This window comes from Clupea harengus, chromosome 4, assembly GCF_900700415.2.
Source record: "Clupea harengus chromosome 4, Ch_v2.0.2, whole genome shotgun sequence".
In the NCBI taxonomy this organism is placed as follows: Eukaryota; Metazoa; Chordata; class Actinopteri; order Clupeiformes; family Clupeidae; genus Clupea; species Clupea harengus.
The window spans coordinates 3165089-3188242 of NC_045155.1; the positions used below are offsets into that span (position 1 = coordinate 3165089).

Here is a 23154-nt window from a genome sequence, read left to right on the forward strand (position 1 = left end):
GGGGGCCCCTGGACAGGACCGGCCCCAGGGGCCCCGAGCTAATTGGGACCAAAAGTCTCCTTTTCTATGTCCATGGGCAGGGAAGCATGTTTCAGTCCCACAGCGGGGCCCAAACAGCCATGTTCTCTCGACCCCACATCTGGGAAACACATCTGCGACGTCACTGGGAAAGGGTATGCGATAAATGCAGAGAAGCTGTTTATGATATATCACACTGCGCAAAGTACATTCCTCCCATATCTAGTCAACCATGTCTGTTTATAGTATGCAATGTGACACCAATCAGAGAACTGTATAGGGACAGGGTAGGCAGGAGTTAATGGTTCTTCCATGCCTGTTTACGAGCTGGTGTCTTATTGTATATAGTATATAGTGCACTGTTCGAGTGGTATATGTACAGCGACAGAGACAGAATGGGGCTTTAAATCAATTTCATTGTATAAATATGGAAGTTTATATATATATATATATATATATATATAACGTCTACATTTCTTTATGGAAAGAAAAGCCCTGAAAAGTGAAAATATGATGCAAAGTATCAATTGTCTGGATCTCTGAAAGAGAGATCCAGCCTGGATACAAAGAGGAACACAAATGTGCTGTCATAGCAATAGCACTACGTAAACAACACAGTATGGGAATGGGTCACACTTGCTCTGTCATCTCCTTTTACTGGTTTCCCTTTATAATAAATACCGAGCTAATACCAAGCACACTTTTACAAGCTCAAACACATACGGGGTTCCATGCTTGTCTCAGCGGTTCATCCATCCATCATGCATTTCATATTAGGTCAAACTTGGCATTGAACAGACAACCCTTTTTTCCCCACACGTGCTTATTTTTTGTCCAGTCATTCATTCATAAAATATCGTACAGGCACCATTTTTTAGAATGGGACTCCTGCCTAACTATACAAGCCAACACCATCAGAGTGACAGTGCATTATCCTTTAATGATGTGCGTCCTTTAAATGGGTCCCCGCGGAGTATTAAGTTAGCTTAAATAATGAAGAAAGAAGAGTAGGAGTGGTGGCTACTCAGAGGTTAAAATTAGTCCAGCGTTTTGTACTGTCTAAGCCTAAGCCACTGTCTTTTGGGCAGTTTTTTCTGGTCAAACAGGATCAGGTGAGATTTCCATATCACATTTCCATGGAAAATAAGACACACAAGGGACAAGTAAAGCATGCACCATGTGTGCAACAGACAGCTCACGCCTCCTGCTAGATACCTGTCTGTTTGTCTGTCTGCATGTCTATCTAGCTACCTGTTTGTCTAAGTCTATCTATCTATCTATCTGTCTATCTATCTATCTATCTATCTAGGTTGTTTTTCCTTTCATCTCTCCTCTAACTCTTCCTCTTCTCCTCTTCTCCTCTTCGCTGTCCATCTTCTGTACATTACACAAGGGCTGCATTGTTTCTCTTCAAGATGCTTTGGGGGCTCCCTCCCCCGTTGTTCGAAAGTAATCATAGAAGGATGAATAATTAAGATTGGGGGGAGAGAGAGAGAGAGAGAGAGAGAGAGAGAGAGAGAGAGAGAGAGAGAGAGGGGGATGCCTGCTGGGAAGTGTGGGACTGAAAGAAGAGTCTGTGTGTGCCGTCCGTCCTCTACGACGGCGTGTGAAACGGAATGCGCCACTCTGTCTCGTGCTGATTGATCAGAGGAGAAAGAGAGCCCGGCATGCCAGGCTAGCGAGCCGAGCAGCGAGTGGATATCTCTGGGTTTTAGTGCTGAGGGGGACACTAAATGCACTGCCGGGTTAATCATCATTAAAGGACCCCTGGAAGCTATTAGAGACTCCGGGCAGCAGGGCTTTGTTGCGAGGCAGGGGGAGAGGAGGCCACTATTGCACTGTGAGCATGCAGTGGCAGCATTTAAAGTCCCGAGTCAGTGTAGCGGCCATAGGCCACACAGTGCCGTGGGACATGTTTATATTGGCCAGTGTGCCAATAAACAGGAGAGAGAGCGAGGAAGGGAGATCGGAGAGGGAGACTGGAGAGGAACAAGGCGGTGTATGTGTGTTTGTCCGTGTGTGGAAATAGAAAACCATACGACTAAGAAAAAAAAAAATCAGGTGAAATATTTTGTCAGTTCAACAGATGTCCTTCCAACCTCGACTCTTCACGTTCAGTCTTCCACCGGGGTGCAGCCATTCTGGAGCTATCGGCGTGTCAGCCTGCAGGTCCTTGTCATGGCCATGACAGCGTGGGGTGAAATATATCTGCGCCTGGGTGGCCGGTGCAGAGATCCCTTGGAGGTGAGGCTGTGCGGAGTAGGGCTGAGAGACTTAATGAGGGGAAAGTGTGGGAGCTGTCTGATATGTTAGGCTTTGGGGCTTAACGCACGGGGCCTGCAGGCATTGAAGTTAAGTTGGAATTTGAAAAATGGCACTGAATGGCAGAGATAAGTAGGCCAATTCTTGCCCAGGGCCCAAGAACAGGTAGTTCTGTACTTTACCTTCCGCTTCAAAGAGTGACAAAAATAGGAGCACACACGCACACACGCACATACGCACACATACCCACATCGGTAAACAACAATCATTCATATGCTGGATGTATACATACAACAGGAGACAGTGGGAAAACCTCGACCTCCACACCACAGTATGCATTTACAGATATTACCCTTGTAAGGGCTCTGATGTCATGGTATCTCCATGTATTATGACCAGCATGAGGACCTCCGCATACCTAGCAGACATGTTTGGCGTGGTGAATTTACAGCACCAGGGTGGAAAGCAGACAGGAACAGCTGTAACCTGGATGGATACCCACGACCACAGAGCCTCGTGTTGGCTTGCCCGGTCTGCTCCTCCGTTTCGGTCCGGCGGTCAGCTGGAGGGAGTGGCGACGGGGCCGCAGGGGCCCGAGCAGACTAAGGCTCATTACCCTGAGTGAGGCCCTACTAGGGGCCCATCTCCTGTCACCTCAGATGAGGACGGCATTCGGAGGAACACTGCTTAACCTGATCATGGGAAACGAATGCTTTTTAGGAGCACACAAAGGAGAAAAAGGGCTTATAAAGAGCTGTGTGTCCAACAGAGGTATGTAACAGGATTTGTGCCAGTGGTCCTTTTAGGTTAAAAATGAGAAAAGGTTTACTGAAAGAATCCTGGATGTCTGTCTCATGCCCCAAAAGTGCCCTGGGTGTTTTCTGCAACGTTCAATGTTCATTTAGATGATAAATAATAAAAAATTTGCGACACAATCCTGCAGTCGCCATAAATTAGCATGAAAAGCTGCAGGTAGTTCTGCAAAAAGTCAGCTTTAGTCATATGGAAACAACGAACACAGGCAAATATTAATCAGACTTGTGTTTTCTGGTGGATTTACTGAAAAATCTGTTTTAATCAAAAGCATTTTAGAAACGGTTCACCTAAAAGCATGACATGGGGCGGAGGAGATAACCAGACATTTCTTATGTTGTAGGGCGAGAGAGAGAGAGAGAGGGGGAGAGAGAGAGAAGGAGACAGAGAGAGGGATAGAGGCAGAAAAAGAGAGGAGAGATGGGTTGGGATTATGTGTCAAGCATGAATAAGAAGGCCATGGAAAACGGCTTCAAAAAACAGCAAACAAAGGAATCTTTTTTATATTGAAAGTCTCATCCCAGGAAGAGGTAGAGAGATTAAACTGTGTTCTAATGGAGGGTATGTCCACAGTCTTCAGAGCAGGAGTAAGGGCATGGATCACTCTGTGTTTCTAGGTGATCATATCCTTTTGAAGTTGGCCGAATGATAATGATCAGTCATGCACCTCACAGATCTGCTCTTTGCTCTTTATCACTTCCAGGTCCTCGATCTCATTCCCCAGGCTCTATCTCACTGCTCTATCTCTCCTTCTCTCTCTCTCTCTCTCTCTCTCTCTCTCTCTCTCTTTCTCCCCTATCTCTCTCTCTCTCTCTCTCTCTCTCTCTCTCTCTTTCTCCCCTATCTCTCTTTCTCTCTCTCTCTCTCTCTATCTCACTCCCCTATCTCCTTCTCTCTCTCTCTCTCTCTCCTTCTCTCTCTCTCTCTCTCTCTCTCTCTCTCTCTCTCTCTCTCTCTCTCTCTCTCTCTCTCTCTGTGCCTTGCAGGAATCCATGAGGAATGGCTGTAAATGAGCTCAATAGCTGTCTAGACCAGCCTCTGGCAACAAGCACCAGAGTCTCACGGAACCACAAGAGGATTCTAGGGAGTCAGTAGGAGAGGAAAGCACAAGCCCTCCACACAGAGCGCATTTGATCGATTGGGCCAGTCACTGTGAACTGGCATAGCGTTGTCCTCTGCTTTGGGAACAAAAGTTCTGGGGCTTTGTTTTCCCCGGATTTTTGCAAGAGAGGGGAGACGCAGAGAGGGAGGAACTGGCGCGTGTTCACACTTCTGCGCCTGCACATCACGTTTGTGTACGTTTGTGTAGTGTAGGTTGTCATGAAGGCAATGCACAGCCGCTGATGAAATGCAGCTTTGGCACTTGCTGCCCGGAAACAGAGGCATGGAAAGAAAAAAAAGGAAGGTGGTCAGAAAATATTGACCAGTTCATCACTCACACACACACAGCTCACTATTCAACTATAGTTAGCCTTCCACTCTCGCTCTCGCTCTCGCTCGCTCTTTGTCATTCGAGTCATAAATTCACCCTGACTGAATGCCATGCTCGTGACTAGCTGGCTTGACCCCTGCATTATATATATATATATATATATATATATATATATATATATAACAGCAAAACACGGGCCTCAGTATTCCAGCTGGTTTCATCGTGTCGAGCCCCGGCTGAAATAAAGTGCCGTGCGGCGCATGCGCATGCGCAGGGGGGCCTCAGCAGGGAGCCGGTGCTACGGCAGACCTCTGCCCCACATGTGATGCAATAAAGGGCCTCTTTGGTCTTTTGTCTCATCTCCCCAGCACCTCCGTCCCCCCCCCCCCCCCCCCCCCCCCCCCCCCCCCCCACCACCACAGATTATCGCCCTGCACCCTCTGACAGCAACAGATAGCGGAGCCAACAAGCCCACGGAGCCAGAGCACAGCTTTCACACAGGTGGGATCAATTCCCACCCCCACCCCCTTTCGCCTGACGGGGCCCCTAAAGCGGCCCCCCACTAAAAGCCCATCAACACATGCCGCAAGCCTTTCCCGGCACGACCCCCTTCCCCTGGGGTTACATGTGAGCAAAATATGCACTTATAAGGCAAGCATCTGGGCCACTCCACTTGGACATGGATTCACAACACTTCATCATCATCATCATACTGTACACACTACAACCCCCCCCCCCCCCCCCCCTCTCCCCTTTACTGTACACCCAGAGAGTCCAGGCATGTGAAACCTCCCGTTGAGGTCTTGGGGGCATGGGCTGCTCTGACCAGAGGCCGGCTGGACGCTGAGAAGCGTCTGTTAGGGGCCTGGAAACGGAGGAAACCGCTGAGCGACCACATCTCCCTCAAAACCACATGTGTATATGCTGCTGCAGCAGCGCTAAGCGCTAAGCAAGGCTTAGGCCAATACACACCGAGCGTAGGGCAGGATGCCTAATGGAGACAGGGCTGATTAATTACCATCATTGGGGAGAGGACAGAGCATTTTGGGAGATGGCAAAAAAAAACACAAAAAAAATAAAACAAAGAGGCTCAAATAGTGAGAACACACACATACTAAATTATGGTCAGGCGAGGCTGAATAGGAAGTGACCTTTTGGAAGTGGGATTTCAGCGCATAAACACTCCAAGGACAGGCAAAGGGAAACGAGCTGGGGAAAGGTATGACGAGCGCTACAAGTCGTGGCAGCTAATATTACTATGTGTATAATATCGTTTTCATTTCAATGTCTGGCAAAACAGGCACCTCGTTTGTCAGGGGAACAGCTTGAACTGAAGCCACGGAGGAGGCGTCAAATCTTATCTGACATACAAAAGACCCGCAGAGGTCAAAGGTCAGGCTGGACAAATGACATTCAGCATGTAGACACTTCAGACTGAAGCAAAACAACCCTCTTTTTTAAAGAGTAAAGTTTATGACCCGTAGAATTCTCACAACACTCCACATGAGATTGTTGATGTTCTGGCAATAGTTCAATTCTTCACAAAGTTGGTGAAAGCAAGTTATTGCTTCAGATTAACCAGTGGAATACAGCAACAAGAATGAAGTTGACCTTTGACAATTGTGGTAAAAAAAAAAACATTTGTGGTTTTAAAGGCAGCTGCACCTTCCCACCGATGTGCTTTTGCTTTCAGGCACTGCTGACTCATATTGGCCAGTGCTGTGCATGTCCTCTGGGGATGTATGCCGACATGAGATTGTGACGATTAGGGAAGCTATGGAAGATTGATCAGCAGTGACAGAGAACTTGAAGGCGACATAGCAGCTGGGAAAGAGAGAGAGAAAGAGGGAAGAGGTGAGAAGTGGATGGTTGGGAACTTTGCCTCCAAACAAAGGATCGATAGATGCAAGCCAACTTCAAGTCTCGGCAGACTAGATCCCTGACAACTGGAGGGAGTTAAGATGAGATAATGGGGCCAAAATGTGAGTGGCCAAATATACTCATGAATAAACTCCCAGCGCAGACCCCCACGTCATTTATCATTACAGGTCTCATATTTCCGTATCTCCCTCTAAAAGGGATATTTACTGTTAACAGGGATGTTTCCTGGTCATGGTTATATATTTAAACATGAGGGACTGCTGGACACTCTCCCTGCCATCTAGAACTTTCCACTGGAGTCATGGGGGCTGTGGCAGGCGATTTTCATCAGGTAGCCTTCTGACTTTCTCTGCGACAGAACCTGCAGCAGCAAAAACACAGCTTTTTTGACAAATATTTTCAGTGACCATTTTTTTCCACGTTCATTTTTTTTCCCCTTTTAGCTGAAAACATTCCACATGCTCTGGAGCTTGACATATCCAAGTTGTTTTTCACAGAATGTTCCACTGCTCTAACACGCTGTACGTGCTAATTAAAGTGATTATGTTAGTGAACTCTGCACTGTCACACACACACACACACACACACACACCCACCATTAATATGACACGTGGTGCTCCTGTGCCCTCCAATGCCTCTCATTCATTCACTCCGATGCTACTGTACTTTGTCGCCATCTAGTGGGTAAATACCACAAAACAATATGAATGCTTCATCACAGAAAAAAAAAATCAAAATCAGCTTCTCACAGAAAAATGTGGCCTTGGATTTAAAGAGTTATAAAAATCACAGGAAGCAAATCAGTCACGTTCTCCACCCAGCTGCTTGGTTTGCTGGAAGCGAGGCTCTAAGACTTGGCGGGTCAGCTGTGCTCGGAATCAGTGGCTATTTTTCATGAGTAATGTGAGGATCCAAGGAGGATTAACACGGCCTCCAGTTGCCAAAGCAAAGCAGAGCAAAGCATAGATCTTCTGAGGGGAGGCTTGGTATTCTGTCTCAATGTAATACTCCATTAAGAGTAAGGGCCGCTTGAGTCTTTTAAACTGCTACTTGTGATCTGCGGGACAAAGGAACTCAAAAGAACTATAGAATTTACAGTTTCGTTTGTGTACATCTACAGAACAAATTACACAGAGGAATGGATGAACAAACGTTTTATTTAGATTTCTGCAGTTTTGATATTCCAGCCATGCGTGCTTTGGCTACATTGTATTTAGTATATTAGATAAAATACAACATGAAACTTCTTCAGGATAACAGACAGCTTTAAGGTTATTTTCTTTTAAGTATTTTACATTTAAGATTTTGAAAGAATAAATAAAAAACAGGCACATAAAGCACTGTTCACTTAACAGGACACTTGTAACAGTAATGAAAAGAAACAAAATGATTAAAGGTTCATTAGACAAATGTGGCAGAAACCAAACGGAATTGGCAAACAAACCAATATCACAAGGCAGTGCGAACAAAAGAAAGGTGAAAAGGCCACTTAAAATACCAACAAACAATTTCATAACACCTCGTGTGAAATCCCGTCCTGATGGCTCCCCTGGTAGGGATCGAGCCCGTGGAACAGAGGGTGGCAGAGCAGCGGGCGAGGCCCGACACCGATCTCCACAGCGAGGGCCGCGAGGTGAAGACAAATAAGCAGCAGAGGTGAGGAGACTGGGTCATGGGGTCTCAAGCCGATAGCATTTACAGCGGAGGGGAGTCCTGGGGTTGAGAGTGAACTGTAGCTGCCCCACCAGATTAGACCTCCGCTAGCCAATGTAAACCTTTGTGTAATTGGACCACCATTAAGAGCTACAAAATAATGGAATTGGGCAAGATATTGAATAAGGTTTGTTATGATGAAAAGTGTACCTTGGAATGTGATATGAAAACTGAAAGGCAATTTTGTGTTATTGGAGATGAGTTGCTGGCTACTGAATACGAAGTGTTTTGGGAAAATGAGCAAAATTATGTTCAACCATGCTGTTATTGGAGAACACCAAATCTCTCTCCCTCAAATACACCCACACACAGACACGTTGGTGGTCAGTCACAAGGGAAACTCATGGGGTGAAAACACATTTACTTGAGTTCAAATGGAAGTCTTCTTAAAGTAGTTTGATCTAGAGGAAAGGGGAGATAAAGGACAGCATTTGAATGGCCTTTTCCAAGGGTGTACACAGGTATATACACACACACACTCGTCTGACAATGAAACAATGACATTCTGCAACTCTTTCATATATATTGAGAATAAGTGCTGTGGAACGTAGCTTTTAAATACTATAATGTTCCAAAATTTTATTAAATGTAATATTGCATAGTTACTCATACTGAAAACTCAGTCACATCAATCAACAACAACAATCAATCATTACATTTACATTTACATTTAGTCATTTAGCAGACGCTTTTATCCAAAGCGACTTACAAGGATGTATACACATTTTACATTTACACTGATGGCACACTGCACATCAGGAGCAATTAGGGGTTCAGTGTCTTGCTCAAGGACGCTTCGACAGGGAATCGAACTAGCAACCTTCTGATTACTAAACGACTTATCTACCTCCTGTACCACTGTCGCCCCTCACATCGCTTTTTACTTAAAAAATAACCTGATTACATTCCACCCATAATTGGGTTGCCCTCCCACTCTACACACACTGTGCAGACAACCGGTGATGCCCACCTGTGTGGTGGTCCTGGAGTGGGTGTACATGAAGCCGAGCAGTTAGAGATGCTCACTGGTAAGGGGCCCAGTGCTCTGGATGTGATTCATGATGGACTGGACCACCTCCGAGGTGGTGCCCTGCCCCCCAATGTCTGGAGTGTGCAACTACAACAACCAAGAGAGGCAAACATCAATTCTCCAAAAAAAAAATTAAAAAAAATCATATTTCGCCGAGCACATGTGTAAACACACAGGCAGTATTAGCGTAAACAGCATATGTAGCAATCTGTGACTTCAGCCAAATATTTCATAACGGTGGAGTACATACAACAGACTAAGAGATGAAGTTTAATTACTAATGGTGTTTCCATTTCTAGACTTGGCTGGAAATGATCGCAGGTTTACTTTTGAAAGTGTCAAAATATTTGAACAACCACAAGCTTTCAGGCAGGTCTTGTGATAAGGAGTGGATACCTACCCGAGTCTCGTTTATGGTCTTACGGACAGCAAGGCGGACCATACTTGCATAGTCATGAAGCCTGGAAAAAAAAAAAAAAAAAATCGAGAGATGATTTGTTCAAGTTTTCACTTTAACAACAAATACACGGTCAAAGACTTGAAAACACACAGGACCATGCAGTCAGAATCTGCTGTGAGGACCTAAACTGTAGTCAATCGTAAAAACCTGACATTTTTGAAACAAGCAAAACATCATCAAAACAAACATTCTCTACATGACTTATGAAATATGGGCACATTGCACTGGTGCTGTGAAGTGGGGGACTCACTTGAGGTGGTCGAGCATGAGGCAGCTGGCCAGCAGCATGGCGGTGGGGTTGGCAATATTCCTGTCAGCAATGCTCTTGCCTGTATTCCTAGTGGCCTTGTGGACAAAAGAGAGCAGCCATCAATCTGACAGCAAGCCTAGCCAGCCAGGAGAACACCAAGTTGGTGAAAACAACCAGAGAGGCTCCAGTATTGAGGGGGGGTAGGGGGTTGAATTCATGGCCAGGAATTCTGCAGGATGCTTCTCACCATCATCTTTACAGAAATTGTTGAGTTTTCTATGCACCCTAAGTAATCTACTGACGATAATGTGCTACTCACGGTCTCAAAGACGGCGTAGTTGTTGCCGTAGTTGGCACCAGGCACCAGACCAGGGCCACCCACCAGTCCAGCGCACACGTTGCTGACCACATTCCCGTACAGGTTTGGCATCACCATGACGTCAAACTGTTGAGGTTTGGAAACAAGCTGAAAAGAAAAAGAAGGAAAAAAAAAACACCAAAACATTTTTAAACATACTGAGCAATGGTCATACAAGCTTGATTAATGTTATAAAATTATTTATTTAAGAAAATTGGGAGGAAATGTTACAAGGAATAAGCACAGTGGATAAGATGTTGGCCAAGTGCAGAAGATAACCACAGCTATTCTGACATTCACTATATCAGCACTTCTTCTGTTATAGTTGAAGCAATTTTACAGAAACAATTTGTACTTATTTTTATAGGCAGCTTGTTTTCATAAAATCCTCAAATTCATTTTGATGGTACATGGTCACATGAAGGGGAGGTAAAAAAAAAAACCTACAAAGCATGTCATGGCTGTTTTCTAGTTAGTCGCTACTTTTAGACAATAACACACTAGTGCCTCTTTCAGCGAGGAACCATGTCTACCCATAAATACAATATGATTCATCATGGTGAAGGCTGTTGCAAACTGATGAGTTGCTAACCTGCATAGTGGTGTTGTCCACAATCATGCTGTCGAAGGTGATTTCTGGATATCCGGATGCCACCTCCTTACAGCACTGCAGGAAGAGGCCGTCACCAAGCTTCCTGAAGGCCAGAGAGAAGAGCCGTTAACCTCTAGCCTTAGATTTCTTTTTCACTTATCAGATGCTCCCATTTTAAACAACTACATTAAATGATAAACTCAAACACCTGACAGCAATTCTTACATGGTGATAAACGAAAAGCCTAGTGTGCAAGACCATGAATATAGAAGGTCTCCTTATAAGCCTGGTATAAAAGTACAAAACATTAAGTATCAAGCAGCAGTATCAAGATACTGGTTAATAAGTACAGCAAGTCAGAAAATACTAATATTACACCTGTCGAAGATGATCACGAGAGGAAGTAGGAAAAGAAAGGATTATTACAGATTCCTAAATGCTCAGTACTAGTGCAACCCAGTTTATGTGTGCGTGTGTGTGTGTGTGTGTGTGGGGGGGGGGGGGGGGGGGGGTGTTAGGGGGAAAGATGATGAGACATGGCAGACTGGAGCAACTCACATAATGTTGGCCTTGTGCACAGCTGTGACCCTGTGGCGACCCTTTTCGCGGGCCAGTTTGAAGGCGTATTCAGCGATGCGCAGGGAGTTGTGCCTGGTGATGATCTTCATACTCTCCACAACACCAGACACACTCTGACAGGGAATGACAGAAAATAGACGAAGTGATGAGGAGAGAGGCTGTGTGTGAGTGTGTGTGTGTGTGAGAGTGAGAGAGAGCATACAGACTCACCTCATGCTCAAGACTACTGTACTCCCCCTCTGTGTTCTCTCTGATGATGATGATGTCTATGTTCTGGTGGCGCGTCTGGACCCCTGGGAGGGACTTGCAGTGCATTACATTGGCATAGAGGTCCAGAGTTGTGCTAAGAGAGAGAAAGGGGAGAAGCTGAGAGTCATTGGGAGGCAACGCCACTGGCATTCTGTCAAAATGCATCCAGGCTAGCAAAAATGGCCACCCTAATACCGCTGGAAAAAAATCCAACCAGCTGACTGAAAGACGACCAACTGTTCTGTATTGGAAACATAAGACGTCTAAAACTACTAATGAAAAAGTATATTTTTTTTAAGGCATTTCTAAATCCATTTCATTCGCCTTATTCTACCAACTAGGAAGAAGCACTGACAATAAATAAACTTGCAACTGAATGTATTTGTCAGTTGTTTTCTGTATATGTATATATGATATATGGATAATACACCCATACAACATGCATCACATAATGTCAATGATTAAAATAATCTTACCGGAGGAGGTTATTCCTAGATTTATGGGATGGTGGCATAATGTGGTTGGTTTCAATGTTTCCTACAAACAAGGAATATATATGTGGGTTGAACATTGTAATTCATTTCACCATGACTTCACTGACGTCACTGTGTGAGAGTCAAACTGAAGCAGTATTTTCAAATAACGGTGCATGATTCATACTGACCCTTAAGAGCCACTCCATTACGCCGGATGGCAGTGATGGCGTTATTGATGTCATCCTCAGCGTCAAGAGAGGAGTTCACATTCACCACCTCAAAGTCCACAGGAACGCAGCTAAACCTTCAAAATGGTGACAATATAACAGCTTTTACCAGAGTGTAGAAACAGCTACAGCACAATCACACCACCTCAAGAGCTTCTTGAAACCAGTAAAATTCCAGTGTATCAGTTTGGTTCTAACTTTAGCTCCACTGGCCCTCTTTGCATACCTGAAGAGCTCTCTCACGTGGTTGAGCAGCTCGGGCCCAATCCCATCTCCGGGAATGAGGGTCACAGTGTGTCGACCTCCATACTTTGCAGGGGGTGGCTGAAGAAGTAACCAGTTCAGAATTAAACCCAGGCCCAGTTTTTGTCCAGTGTATCTAACAAGTCATTGAAGGGTGTTGGTTTGAGTGTTAAGTATCATGTGAATACAATGACCAACTAGTACTTACAATAATTGGACCCTTTTTGAGGATGGCGGATGAAAGGAGAGAGAGAGAACCAGTCAGTAAGAGAAAGGCAAAACACCAGAACTCAAGAGTACAGATGAAAAGTTAACCTGTAGCATGTACCCCAAAGATATTTAGGCTTGTTTAAAAGAAAACAGAGGACTGAAGGTGGTTCTAGAACAGGTTTGGCTTGAAATGACAAAATCATGCTAAACAATGGCTTGATCTGTTCCAGGGTCATCTGCAATCTGTGTTAAATGAATAGTAAACTCTAGGAATGCTGGAGTAGCAAGGAGGAATGGTAACCAAGTCATCTTCTCTACTCCCAAATTCTCCCCACCACCTCAGGATGTAAATAGCAGCAGATTCCGCAAATAGCCGAGATAAGGACCAGTTTTACTCCAGAGCAAGGTGCTGGAATGTGGAGAGCAGCAGACACCCTGCTCACTCACCGTGTAAATCGACTTCCCTCCATGATAGTTGACCGCAGCACTGAACACCTGTGGGCAAACAACCAAGACTTTCCATGACACAATTAGTGTTAAAGCAGCAATACAAAGTTCTGTTCCAAAACTAGTAACCTAACTACCTAAAAGGCATGCAAAAACCTTGCAAACACCACCAACAGCCCAGCTGACACTGATATAAGCTTGCCAATACACTAACTGGTGTCTTTTGGCAGTATAGCTGGCAATGTCATGCGTGTGAAAGCTTTTCTTTCATTTTTGCAAGGGGTTCCAGTCTGTTACACAGAGCTACATAGGGCATATCTTGGATGGCTAGTGGGGAAGACAGAGGTGTTTATCTGTCCTTCACATGACCATATGCTATCAAAATGAATTTGAGGATGGTACCAAAACTAGTTGCCTATAAAACCATACCTCAAAAAGTGTCAAATTGTTGCATAGTGTTACTTTAAGTGGCCATGTATTAATACACGAAAGGTGTTTCAATCGTTTGTGGGTGAGAGAGTGGCTACGTTTGGGAGAGCTTTTCACTGTGAAAGCGAGAGTTTTTCTCAAGGGGTTTATCATCTAATAAATTGTCTAATGTAGCAGAGGAATAGAGAGATTAACTAGTTTAGGCTAATTTACCATTACCCCCTGCACGATAAACTAGCAGACATTATCTAGCCACCAGCTGGGTTTCCATCTATAAGCCTAAAATGAACTGAGCTAACGATAGCTAACCAGCTGGCTAACTAGCTCACTCAATACGTCTACTGTACGCTACATAGAAATGTTCTGTAAGTAACGTATCAAAGTCACTGCAGTTATTTGAATAACGTTATAAGACCTGACCGGACGCGGATCGCATGCTGTAACGTGAGCTGTAGGTAAGATTCTAAACATCGTTAGCTAGCTATTGCTAACATCATCCACTCCCACCAGATTGACCTTGCATATGGGGTTAGTCAGAAAACTGTAACCCAGTTATCATAGTATGGTTTAGATAATAATATACACGGCAAATCCACTTCTACCTGAATAAATCAATAAAATCGGACTTACTCTGGCTGAATTTCCCAGTCTTCCACCCAAAAGGCCTATGGGTTTCAGGGCTTGGGAGAGAGAACGCACCGTTCCGGAGGCTGCCATGTTGGTCAGAGTGCGGAAGTTTGATTGAAAGAAAACAAAAAAAAGAGAAAGAGAGAGATGTCAAAGTCCGGGACCCGATCCACTAATGTAATGGCAACAGAATAAGTCAAACGCAGGTAATAAACCCGTATGTCCTTAGTGTTGCTAAGTAGTGCCACATCAAATCAAAGAGAGATATGAGCAAGCAACAGCACAACATGAAAACACTGAAAATTCTGTCAGAGGGCCCAGAATTCTTAGTGGTGCCCCTGTCACTGACAGACGTTATAAAGGGGCCTGTGCCCAATGGATTTATATGTATACATAAGGAACAATATGAGCTTCTTTGTATAAATGTACTTGCCATTTATTTACAGAGTTTTGAGAAATATGCAGGAATATACATGTAACATGTAAGATTTTTTTTTTATTAATTGAAGGCAAGAATATGTTTGAAAACTATACTAACTATAGAGGAAAACACGCTGTAGGGTGCTGTAGTGATATCTTGTGGCCAATTTATTTGAAATTTGGTAAATAGCTTCGATATTCCATTATGAATTAGCCTACACATTTTCATGAACCTTTAAAACGTATTGTTTGCTAACATTTGATTTGCCGTTGGTGGTCATTTTGTTGAGCGAACCAAATGAAATGTTAGGAGATGTGAGCAAATATAGCCTAATTCAGTCACTTTTGGCTGCAATACTAATTACGCTATGAGTTGATGTGGTGTGACTCCTGTAGGAAATATACCGGTATTAAATATGTCACCCAAGCATCAGTTGGTTTGGACTATGAGTTGCTTCTTGTTGTGTGCCCAGGAGTTGGAGGACCTAGAAGGCTTTTGTGCCCAGGGGCCCTTGATCTCATAATCTGTCCATGTGTGGAGGTCATATAACAGAACTATCGTAACGGGGTTAAATATCGGCATGTGTGTGTTGTCGGCTACATTCGCGTCTTCATGTTAATCTATTATTAAACTTTATTATTAAATTATTAACAGACTGGCCGACTTTTAACAAACTGTCGGATAACTGACACAGCTACGCTAGACATGTAAGGGGCGTGGGTGTGACGTCACGGTAAACGTTACTAAAGGAAACCGGAAAAAACTAGGAACACACACTTCATGTGATTCCAGTGTAATTTGCCTAATGATCTACTGACATCGCGTAGGTACTGATGGTCGCCTGAGAGAAATGAATGGAGTTTGTTCAAAGAGTAAAATGTGAGAGGGCAGGTGATCGGCCAGAGCAACAGTTCTCCAGCTGTGCAAAGCACGAGCTCCGTTGAATTCGCCTTGCCTGAGAGTTCTGGAGAAGTGGTGGGAGACATCTTTTGGGTATCTTATCAATTCTTTTTTACGGGTAGTTGTGCATTTATATGAAAACTTCTGTTCAAGACTGAATAGTCAATCATTTAATTTTAGGTGACCTAACGCAGATTAGCCTGCGAAGTGTTTATTTGCTTATTGTTGTCCACTAACGAAGCTGACTGGCTAGCATAGCATTAACCCAACCCAAGTCATGTTCATGGGTGTTGTCGTTTCATCTCCATGGCATCGTCTTGCTAGCTAGCTAGCTACGTAGCGTGGATAATGAAGATTAGTAAATGGATGGATTCGGTGTTTGTTTGGACTAGACGGGTGTCTGAACAAAACCGATTTCAGCCTTCATCGCCACTAAAAAGAACTGATGCTTGGAATGTTTGTTCTATAGGATGGCAAACTAGTTTTGTTAAGTGTTGTGCCTTAACGTTAACGTCAGCGTAACAAGCCAGAGTTCAACTCAGATAAAGTAGCGTAAACGTCGTAACCCGTATGTTAATCAACAGTAGACGGCTGATTTGTGGCTGCAAATGGTAGATATTACATTTTAACATTATATCTGGTTTCTATAAGGTGCAGCCAGTCATGTTTTTGTTGAAAAGAACTTAACTGCTTCTAGACCTACAATAATGATATACAGTATGAATGACTGGATTAAACTGAATGTAGTTTATGGATCCCTCATGGGAAATACAAACATACACAGACGAAATAAACAACATACAAAATAAAATGACCCAAAACAAAAATCAATCATGTCAACAAATCTACAGATGTTTTATCATCCTGCATATCTTATAGTAAGGAATTAAAGCAACATTATGTAACAATTTTCAAAACAACAGCTTCAAAATAATGTTGGTGGTACATCGACTGACGGAGAATGACGCCTGTGCCATGGCAGGTACGCCTGGGATTGCACTATGTAACTTTGGTGGGCCGGGCGCGACACCTCTTGCAAGAACTACGTAATGCTTTATGGCACCACCTCACGCAACAATAACAAGACCCATTCGCTAGCTATAAGAAGAAGGTAGTGCAGTATTCTCTGTATGGACATCATGGCAGAGGCGACAAAGAAACTGAGGATGACGTTGAAGGAAGCGAGGAAAAGAAAAAGAGAGTAACCGAGCAAGAGACTGAACAAGAGTTAGTCTTGGACTGACTTTTACTTGTGGGCGAGAGCTAAACTAGACAAAAGGGTGCAAAGTCAGATGCCTTCTTTCTGTTGGACTAGTCAGTAATAACTTATTAGCTGTCTGGTATGTCATGTGTTGCGCTTTTTTTGACGTTTGGCTGTGAGGAAAATAAAATGCAGATGAGGGACCCCCAGATAAAGGACAACAAGTCCATCAGCAAAAGACAGCTGTCCATTGACTGACTAGGTGGTGATCCTACCCCACACCAACCATAGCAGAGATGCCATAGGCACCTTACATCTCCTCTGTCCGCAGTCACTGTGTCAAAATCCCAACGGTGGGATAATCGTGTACATCGTACCATCCCACCTATCTGCCAGTTTCTTTTTCCCTCGCCCCAGAATGAATACACACATGAAAGCCATACACACAAAATAAATTATGCCAAAGAGCCCAAGCTACAGACTACTACAGATCAGGGCAGGAATATGCACACGCCAGCTTGGTAAAGTGGTCAGTCACCACTAAGACATCAGCAGACTTGTTGTTATAATCTTCTGCTGACCAGAAATGAATGCACACTAATTTCAAAGCAGCTGATGTAGCAATGAAAAACGAGAGGGGCCCTAGCCTCAGGTTCCGGAGCCTTGCTAACTACACACCTCTTGCACCTGTGAACATAATCTCTGAAGTCTTTTTCGATGTGGTCTCAGAATGTGAAAGACAGCATCTGCGTTGCCAGAATCAGACACTTGGACGTTATTGCGAAGCCAGATCCTAATTACATTCCTGGTGGGGCCCATCAGTCTCCTGACCAGCTCACCTACATATTCTCTCCATCTGTTAACTCCGTTACACAGACGTCTTACTAAGAGTAAATAATTTGAACAGAGTGACATGAAACGAGGTACACATGCTGTCTCGAGATGATTTCATTGTTGGAAACCATGCTTATTTCCCCCCCCCCCCTCTCTGTCTGTATCCAGGGTGCTCAGCGAGCCTGCAGATTTTTCAGTCTTTTCCATAATGAGGCTGGCAGGTAGGTTGAGGTCTTCTTAAGCCTGATGCTTTAGTCATTTTGGATTTCTTGAACAGCTTGTTTTACACATTTCGTTGTATTTCAGGGCCTTTGCGTGTTGTGGCAGTCGTATTTCTTGTCGGCATCACATGGCTCCTAACAAGTTCTGTATTGGGGCGAGATGGTGGCTCTTTTTTGCGAAATTTTTTCAGTGGTAAGGTCCCTTTTGGTATTGCTTTTTGTATGTATGTATTTTTTTTTTTCACAAATGTAATGCATTTATTGTCTGGTCTTTTGTAGGTGGTGGAGAAGAGCCTACTCCAGGTATGTTGATTGAGAGTTTCTCAGTTGAGATCTCTGATAGTGAACTGATAGTAAAGTAAATGATAGTAAATCTGATAGTAAAGTTATACAAAAATAAAGACCATAGGTTTGATACCTAGGGTGCACAAACACTAATGTAAGTCTGTTAATATCTGCTAAATGAATGCATTTGGAAGGACCTACATTCCCAAACCAATGGTGGAACTGGTAGTGGCCGAAGGTTTCTGCGTGTACGTCTCTCTGCGCTTTGCTGAAATATAATATTTATTAAAGGACCCTGTCTTGGTAAAACTTTAATATTAAATATGAACTAATCTGACTCAACTCAATTAGGAACCTTAGTTCCTGGTGTTCCAGGCTGACCTATGGTCATTTCTTTGGATACCTACCAATCTGTTTTGACGAATACCCCTCTTACTTTTTAAAAACCGGTTTCCTCTAGGAATTGTGTCACAAAGGATTTTGCAACGGCCGATTTCTATCTTTTGGCATATTCCACGGACACAACCTGTTACTAGTTCTGGAGACTAACTCAGAGGCTACAGTGCTGTTACGGGGCTTACCAGCAGGTTGGACCGAATTGGTTCAGGGACCGAGTGCCAGGCTGCTGTACGATCTCAGTATAACCATTCGATCCAGTGCAGAGACTGGACGGCAATCTACAGCTGTATAATATAACAGTTCTGCTGTAGCGTGTATAACCCAGGTGATTAGCCAGGTACCTCAAGACTTGCATTACTGCTTTTCGGTTTCAAACCAATCCTAGGCAGTCATTGCAGAAACACCGTTACCTAGTAATACTTCTCTAGTTAAGAATTTCTTGAAAAGCCACACTGGGTCAGAGTATCACAATGTATCTGTCGGGAACAAGTTAATAATACAGTTACATATTCAAAAAGTCTAAAGTGAATAATCTAAAGAATCCTATGAAACATCAAAATATTCAGCGTATATGAAGATACTTGGCTGCTCAGAAGAGGATGACTACACACATAGAGTGCAGGAGGCTCTGGCTACAGAATACTTTTGAAATAAAATGTATGCCGTCAAGATAAAGGGTTAGAATGGTGTTTTATCTCCTCCTCTCCCTCCTTGCAGAGCCGAAACCACGCAAGTACAAGTGTGGCTTGTCTGCACCCTGTCCTGAGAAACACATGGCTTTCCGCATCGTCTCGGGAGCTGCAAATGTCATCGGTCCCAAAATCTGCTTGGAGGACAAAATGTAAGTCCATGTCTCTGTCTTTGCTCTTTCTCTTTCTCATTTTTTTTTTCTGCCAGTCTTTCAGTTCCTTTAATTATTCATCATCTTCTCTCCCTTTTTATAAACATAAGCATCATTTAAACTGCATCTTTGAAGGACAGGTTATAAGTATAAGTCTGGTTCTTTCCTATCTCTGTGGTGTTTTTGTCTGTAGGTAACACTCCCCTCTGCCCATTTCAGCTTCAGCTCACACTCCCCACTAGTGGTTTGTGCATGTCTGCCTTGTTGGCTCTGTGTTTTCTCCCCAACAGGATAGGACATTTAGCACAGCTTGGTGTCATTCGCTCAGTGGTGGCTTTCTTTCTCTCTCTCTCTCTTTGTTTCAGCCTCATGAGCAGTGTCCGGAATAACATTGGACGAGGACTGAATTTGGCTTTAGTAAATGGTAACTACTCCAGAGCCCACATTGGTTATTTCTACCTGTGAGATGTGGTGAAGGAAGCATGTCCTTCTCTTGTCCAAACTTCTCTTGTCAAACTTGTTTTCTTCTCTTGTTCTCAAATTTGTTTTTCAGGAGTAACAGGAGAGCTCCTAGAAGTCAAGTCTTTTGACATGTGGGCTGGGGGTAAGATGACTGATTTTTATTGAAGTGAAGGGAAAAACAAAAACAACTCAATGTAACACAGTCTGTTTCAAATGCAAAGAGACTGCAAAACAACCCAATAAGTCTGATACGTTTTGGTTTTCTTTGTATTTCTTGGATATGTATACACTATTCTAAAAGCGCTATTCATTGTGAGCTATTTAGTGATCCGTCAGTCAGATCATTATCAGAGTGGGACTTGACCTAAAGTAAGCGCATGTCCATTACAACTGTATGTGAGAAGAGAGCAGATTTTTAGATATTTATGAAATCATGTGTAAATATCCATCGCACTTTACATTTGGAATTTTGTAGCATTTACGTTTTGGTTTGAGTGGCTTCGAGCAGGTAGGTAACACTCTGCTTTGTGTTCCCTCAGATGTCTCAGAATTGTTGAAGTTTCTCAGGCCACTGCATGAGGGAACACTTGTGTTCGTGGCCTCCTTTGATGATCCAGCTACTAAGTAAGTGCCAAATGTCAATGCCAGCACGTTCCATGTTATGTCCATGGATTTGGTTTTACAGTCTGGATTGGGTTTTCCAGATCTAGTCTTTATTACACTACACTGGACTTGCCATAACATTTTGATACAGTTCTTAACCTCATACACATTACCTTATAAACCCATATAGATGTACGTAAATAGATACATATCCTTATATACATATACAGACATCCAAGTAGATAAATGTCCAAGTAGACAAATGGAAGCAGCTGTTGTTCCTAACTGTATTTGTTTGTCTGCCTTCCTTCATGAGGGGTTATGAAGGTCCTTAGAGTGCAGATAGAAGAGGTCAGGGGCGGACTGGGGGGAAAAAAGTGGCCTGGGAGCCGCCGCCACGCCCCCTCCCCCCCACGCACATATTCTGCCTGTAACACTTGAAACTGTGAAGTTGTCAGGGTGGATCACTAACCGCTGCCACGCCCCCTCCCCCCTGCGCACATATTCTGCCTGTAACACTTGAAACTGTGAAGTTGTCAGGGTGGATCACTAACCGCTGCCACGCCCCCTCCCCCCTGCGCACATATTCTGCCTGAAACACTTGAAACTGTGAAGTTGTCAGGGTGGATCACTAACCGCCGCCGCCACGCCCCCTCCCCCCTGCGCACATATTCTGCCTTCAGACTATTTAGATTGACGTAAATATGTCTATGGCCCACGACTACGGGCCCCCAAGACCCACGGTGCAATCACACCTGCTGCACCCCATATGGTTACGCCCCTGAGGTGGGCCGGTATTGGACCGGCCCAAACCCCGTCGCCCCACCGGGGATTTCCCCAGTATCCCCGATGGCCAGTCCGCCCTTGGAAGAGGTTGTTTGTCTGCCTTCCTTCATGAGGGTGTATGAAGGTCCTTAGGATGCAGATAGAAGAGGTTGGCAGCAGTTGTATACTCTGGAGAATGGCAGACCCATGAAAATGTAGAATGTAGCTTTTAACAACTTTTATGAGGAAGAAACGTGATGGTCAGGTCGTTCATTGGATGCCTACTTATCTCTGTGCGGTTCTTTGTGAATCAGGTTAAATGATGAGGCACGCCACCTCTTTGAAGAGCTGGGCAGCACCGCAGCAAAGGAGTTGGCCTTCAGAGACAGCTGGGTATTTGTGGGGGCCAAAGGCATAGAAAATAAGAGTCCTTTTGAGCAGGTGAGCCAAAAAACCCATCTGAACTACAATGTTTATTTGAATAAAAAAATAAAGAAAGTTTGGTTTTCACTGCACCATGTGTGTGATTAACTCCTGTACTCCTGTCTGATTGACTGAAAGTATTGACCTAAACTGTTTTGCCATTAGCACTTTATGCCATGCCAAGCTGTGCCATTTCCATTACAAGTTTAACCTTGCAGAGCTAAGGGCCAAACCAGGTGGAATAAACAGCTCTCTCTCTCTGTGTGTGTGTGTGTGTGTGTGTGTGTGTGTGTGTGTGTGTGTGTGTGTGTGTGTGTGTGTGTGTGTGTGTGTGTGTGTGTGTGTGTGTGTGTGTGTGTGTGTGTGTGTGTGTGTGTGTGTGTGTGTGTGTGTGTGTGTGTGTTTCAGCGCATGAAAAACAGCAAGAGCAATAATAAGTACGAGGGCTGGCCTGAGTCCTTGGAGATGGACGGCTGCATTCCCCTCAGAGCCCCTCTGGAGAAGTGAGCACCTGACACTCCGAAGAACCCTGTAGGACATGCTGGACCACGAGGCCTTGTGCAGACATTGCTGTTAAAATGACTATAATTATGCAATAATGTATGTAATTGTTGTTCTTGTGCTGTTGATTATAAAAGATAAGTATGTGTGTTGAGTTGCTCCAGAGAAGAGTAGAAGTAAAACATTGCCCTAATAACCATTGCAAATGCTCAGTGGATCATATATGAAATGTTTATTGCAATCAGTAGCTACAGCTGTGATAGAGCACATATTTGGATTCAGTATCTGAATCCATTTTCCCTATCGCGGAATAATACTGGGCTTATGTTTATTTTTTATGTGCAATGTGTCTGCTTCCTTATTTGTCAGTGAGTGTGTCTGCGATTATTGATACATGTTTGGGTCCAGGTATGTCTTGACACTTCGCTTCTTCTTCTTTTTTTGGGACCTGTGTGATTTCATTCCAAATAGTTATGTTGAATGTAATACCATATTGATATGACAAAGTGTGACATTTCTGTGTAATGTTTATTATTTTATTTTGTTCAAATTTTTGTGTGTCAGTGACTTGTAAGTTGTGAAGTTTATCAGATAAGACCTAAAAATAGATTAATGCTGTTATATTTAACAAATAATGTTTTAACATGTCAGCATACCAAACGAATGTGTGATTCTGTGTATATTTTTACACTGCTTTGACAATAAAAGATGAGCTCTATGGTGTTTTAAGAACTGAGATATTTAATGATAGCCGCAGTCTACCGTGTCTGCCTGTCGTAGTAACAAATAGTATCTGTAAATTGTTAATTGTAGATAGGTGTAAAAATGGGACGGTGGTTTGTGACATTGTGTGCCAATGAACTTTTAGCTGTACTTACAGATCTGGTCTGTGCCACAGTCTGTGGGGATCAGGGGAGTGATGTCTGCGTCTGTCTGTAACTGGGTTAAACCAAAATAACTTGAAGTATGAAGAAGCGTGTAGAAGCCACCTGCCAGTGAATG

General features: G+C 43.7%; 2 protein-coding genes across 3 annotated transcripts; one reads left to right on the top strand and one right to left on the bottom strand.

The window, feature by feature from the left end:
* Nucleotides 1–7545: 7545 nt before the first annotated feature.
* Nucleotides 7546–14600, bottom strand: idh3g (isocitrate dehydrogenase (NAD(+)) 3 non-catalytic subunit gamma). Its single transcript, XM_012824286.3, has 14 exons — nucleotides 14300–14600; nucleotides 13241–13288; nucleotides 12792–12803; nucleotides 12567–12664; nucleotides 12302–12417; nucleotides 12114–12174; nucleotides 11599–11731; nucleotides 11368–11501; nucleotides 10810–10912; nucleotides 10179–10325; nucleotides 9860–9954; nucleotides 9550–9610; nucleotides 9090–9236; nucleotides 7546–8520 (listed from the first exon to the last, which is right to left on the bottom strand). The coding sequence occupies exons 1-13, from the start codon at nucleotides 14384–14386 to the stop codon at nucleotides 9132–9134; spliced, it is 1200 nt and encodes a 399-aa protein (XP_012679740.1). The 5' UTR covers nucleotides 14387–14600; the 3' UTR covers nucleotides 7546–8520; nucleotides 9090–9131.
* Nucleotides 14601–15433: 833 nt separating this feature from the next.
* Nucleotides 15434–22870, top strand: fam3a (FAM3 metabolism regulating signaling molecule A). 2 transcript variants are annotated; one of them, XM_012824226.3, is made up of 10 exons: nucleotides 15434–15710; nucleotides 17821–17873; nucleotides 17959–18066; nucleotides 18153–18176; nucleotides 19275–19398; nucleotides 19764–19822; nucleotides 19952–20002; nucleotides 20400–20484; nucleotides 21543–21669; nucleotides 22060–22870. In XM_012824226.3, exons 2-10 carry the CDS (start codon nucleotides 17861–17863, stop codon nucleotides 22156–22158), a joined length of 690 nt encoding a protein of 229 aa, XP_012679680.2. In that variant the 5' UTR covers nucleotides 15434–15710; nucleotides 17821–17860; the 3' UTR covers nucleotides 22159–22870. The 2 variants fall into 2 exon arrangements, with proteins under 2 accessions (XP_012679680.2, XP_031421663.1); XM_031565803.2 differs by having other exon boundaries at nucleotides 15439–15540.
* Nucleotides 22871–23154: the final 284 nt, after the last annotated feature.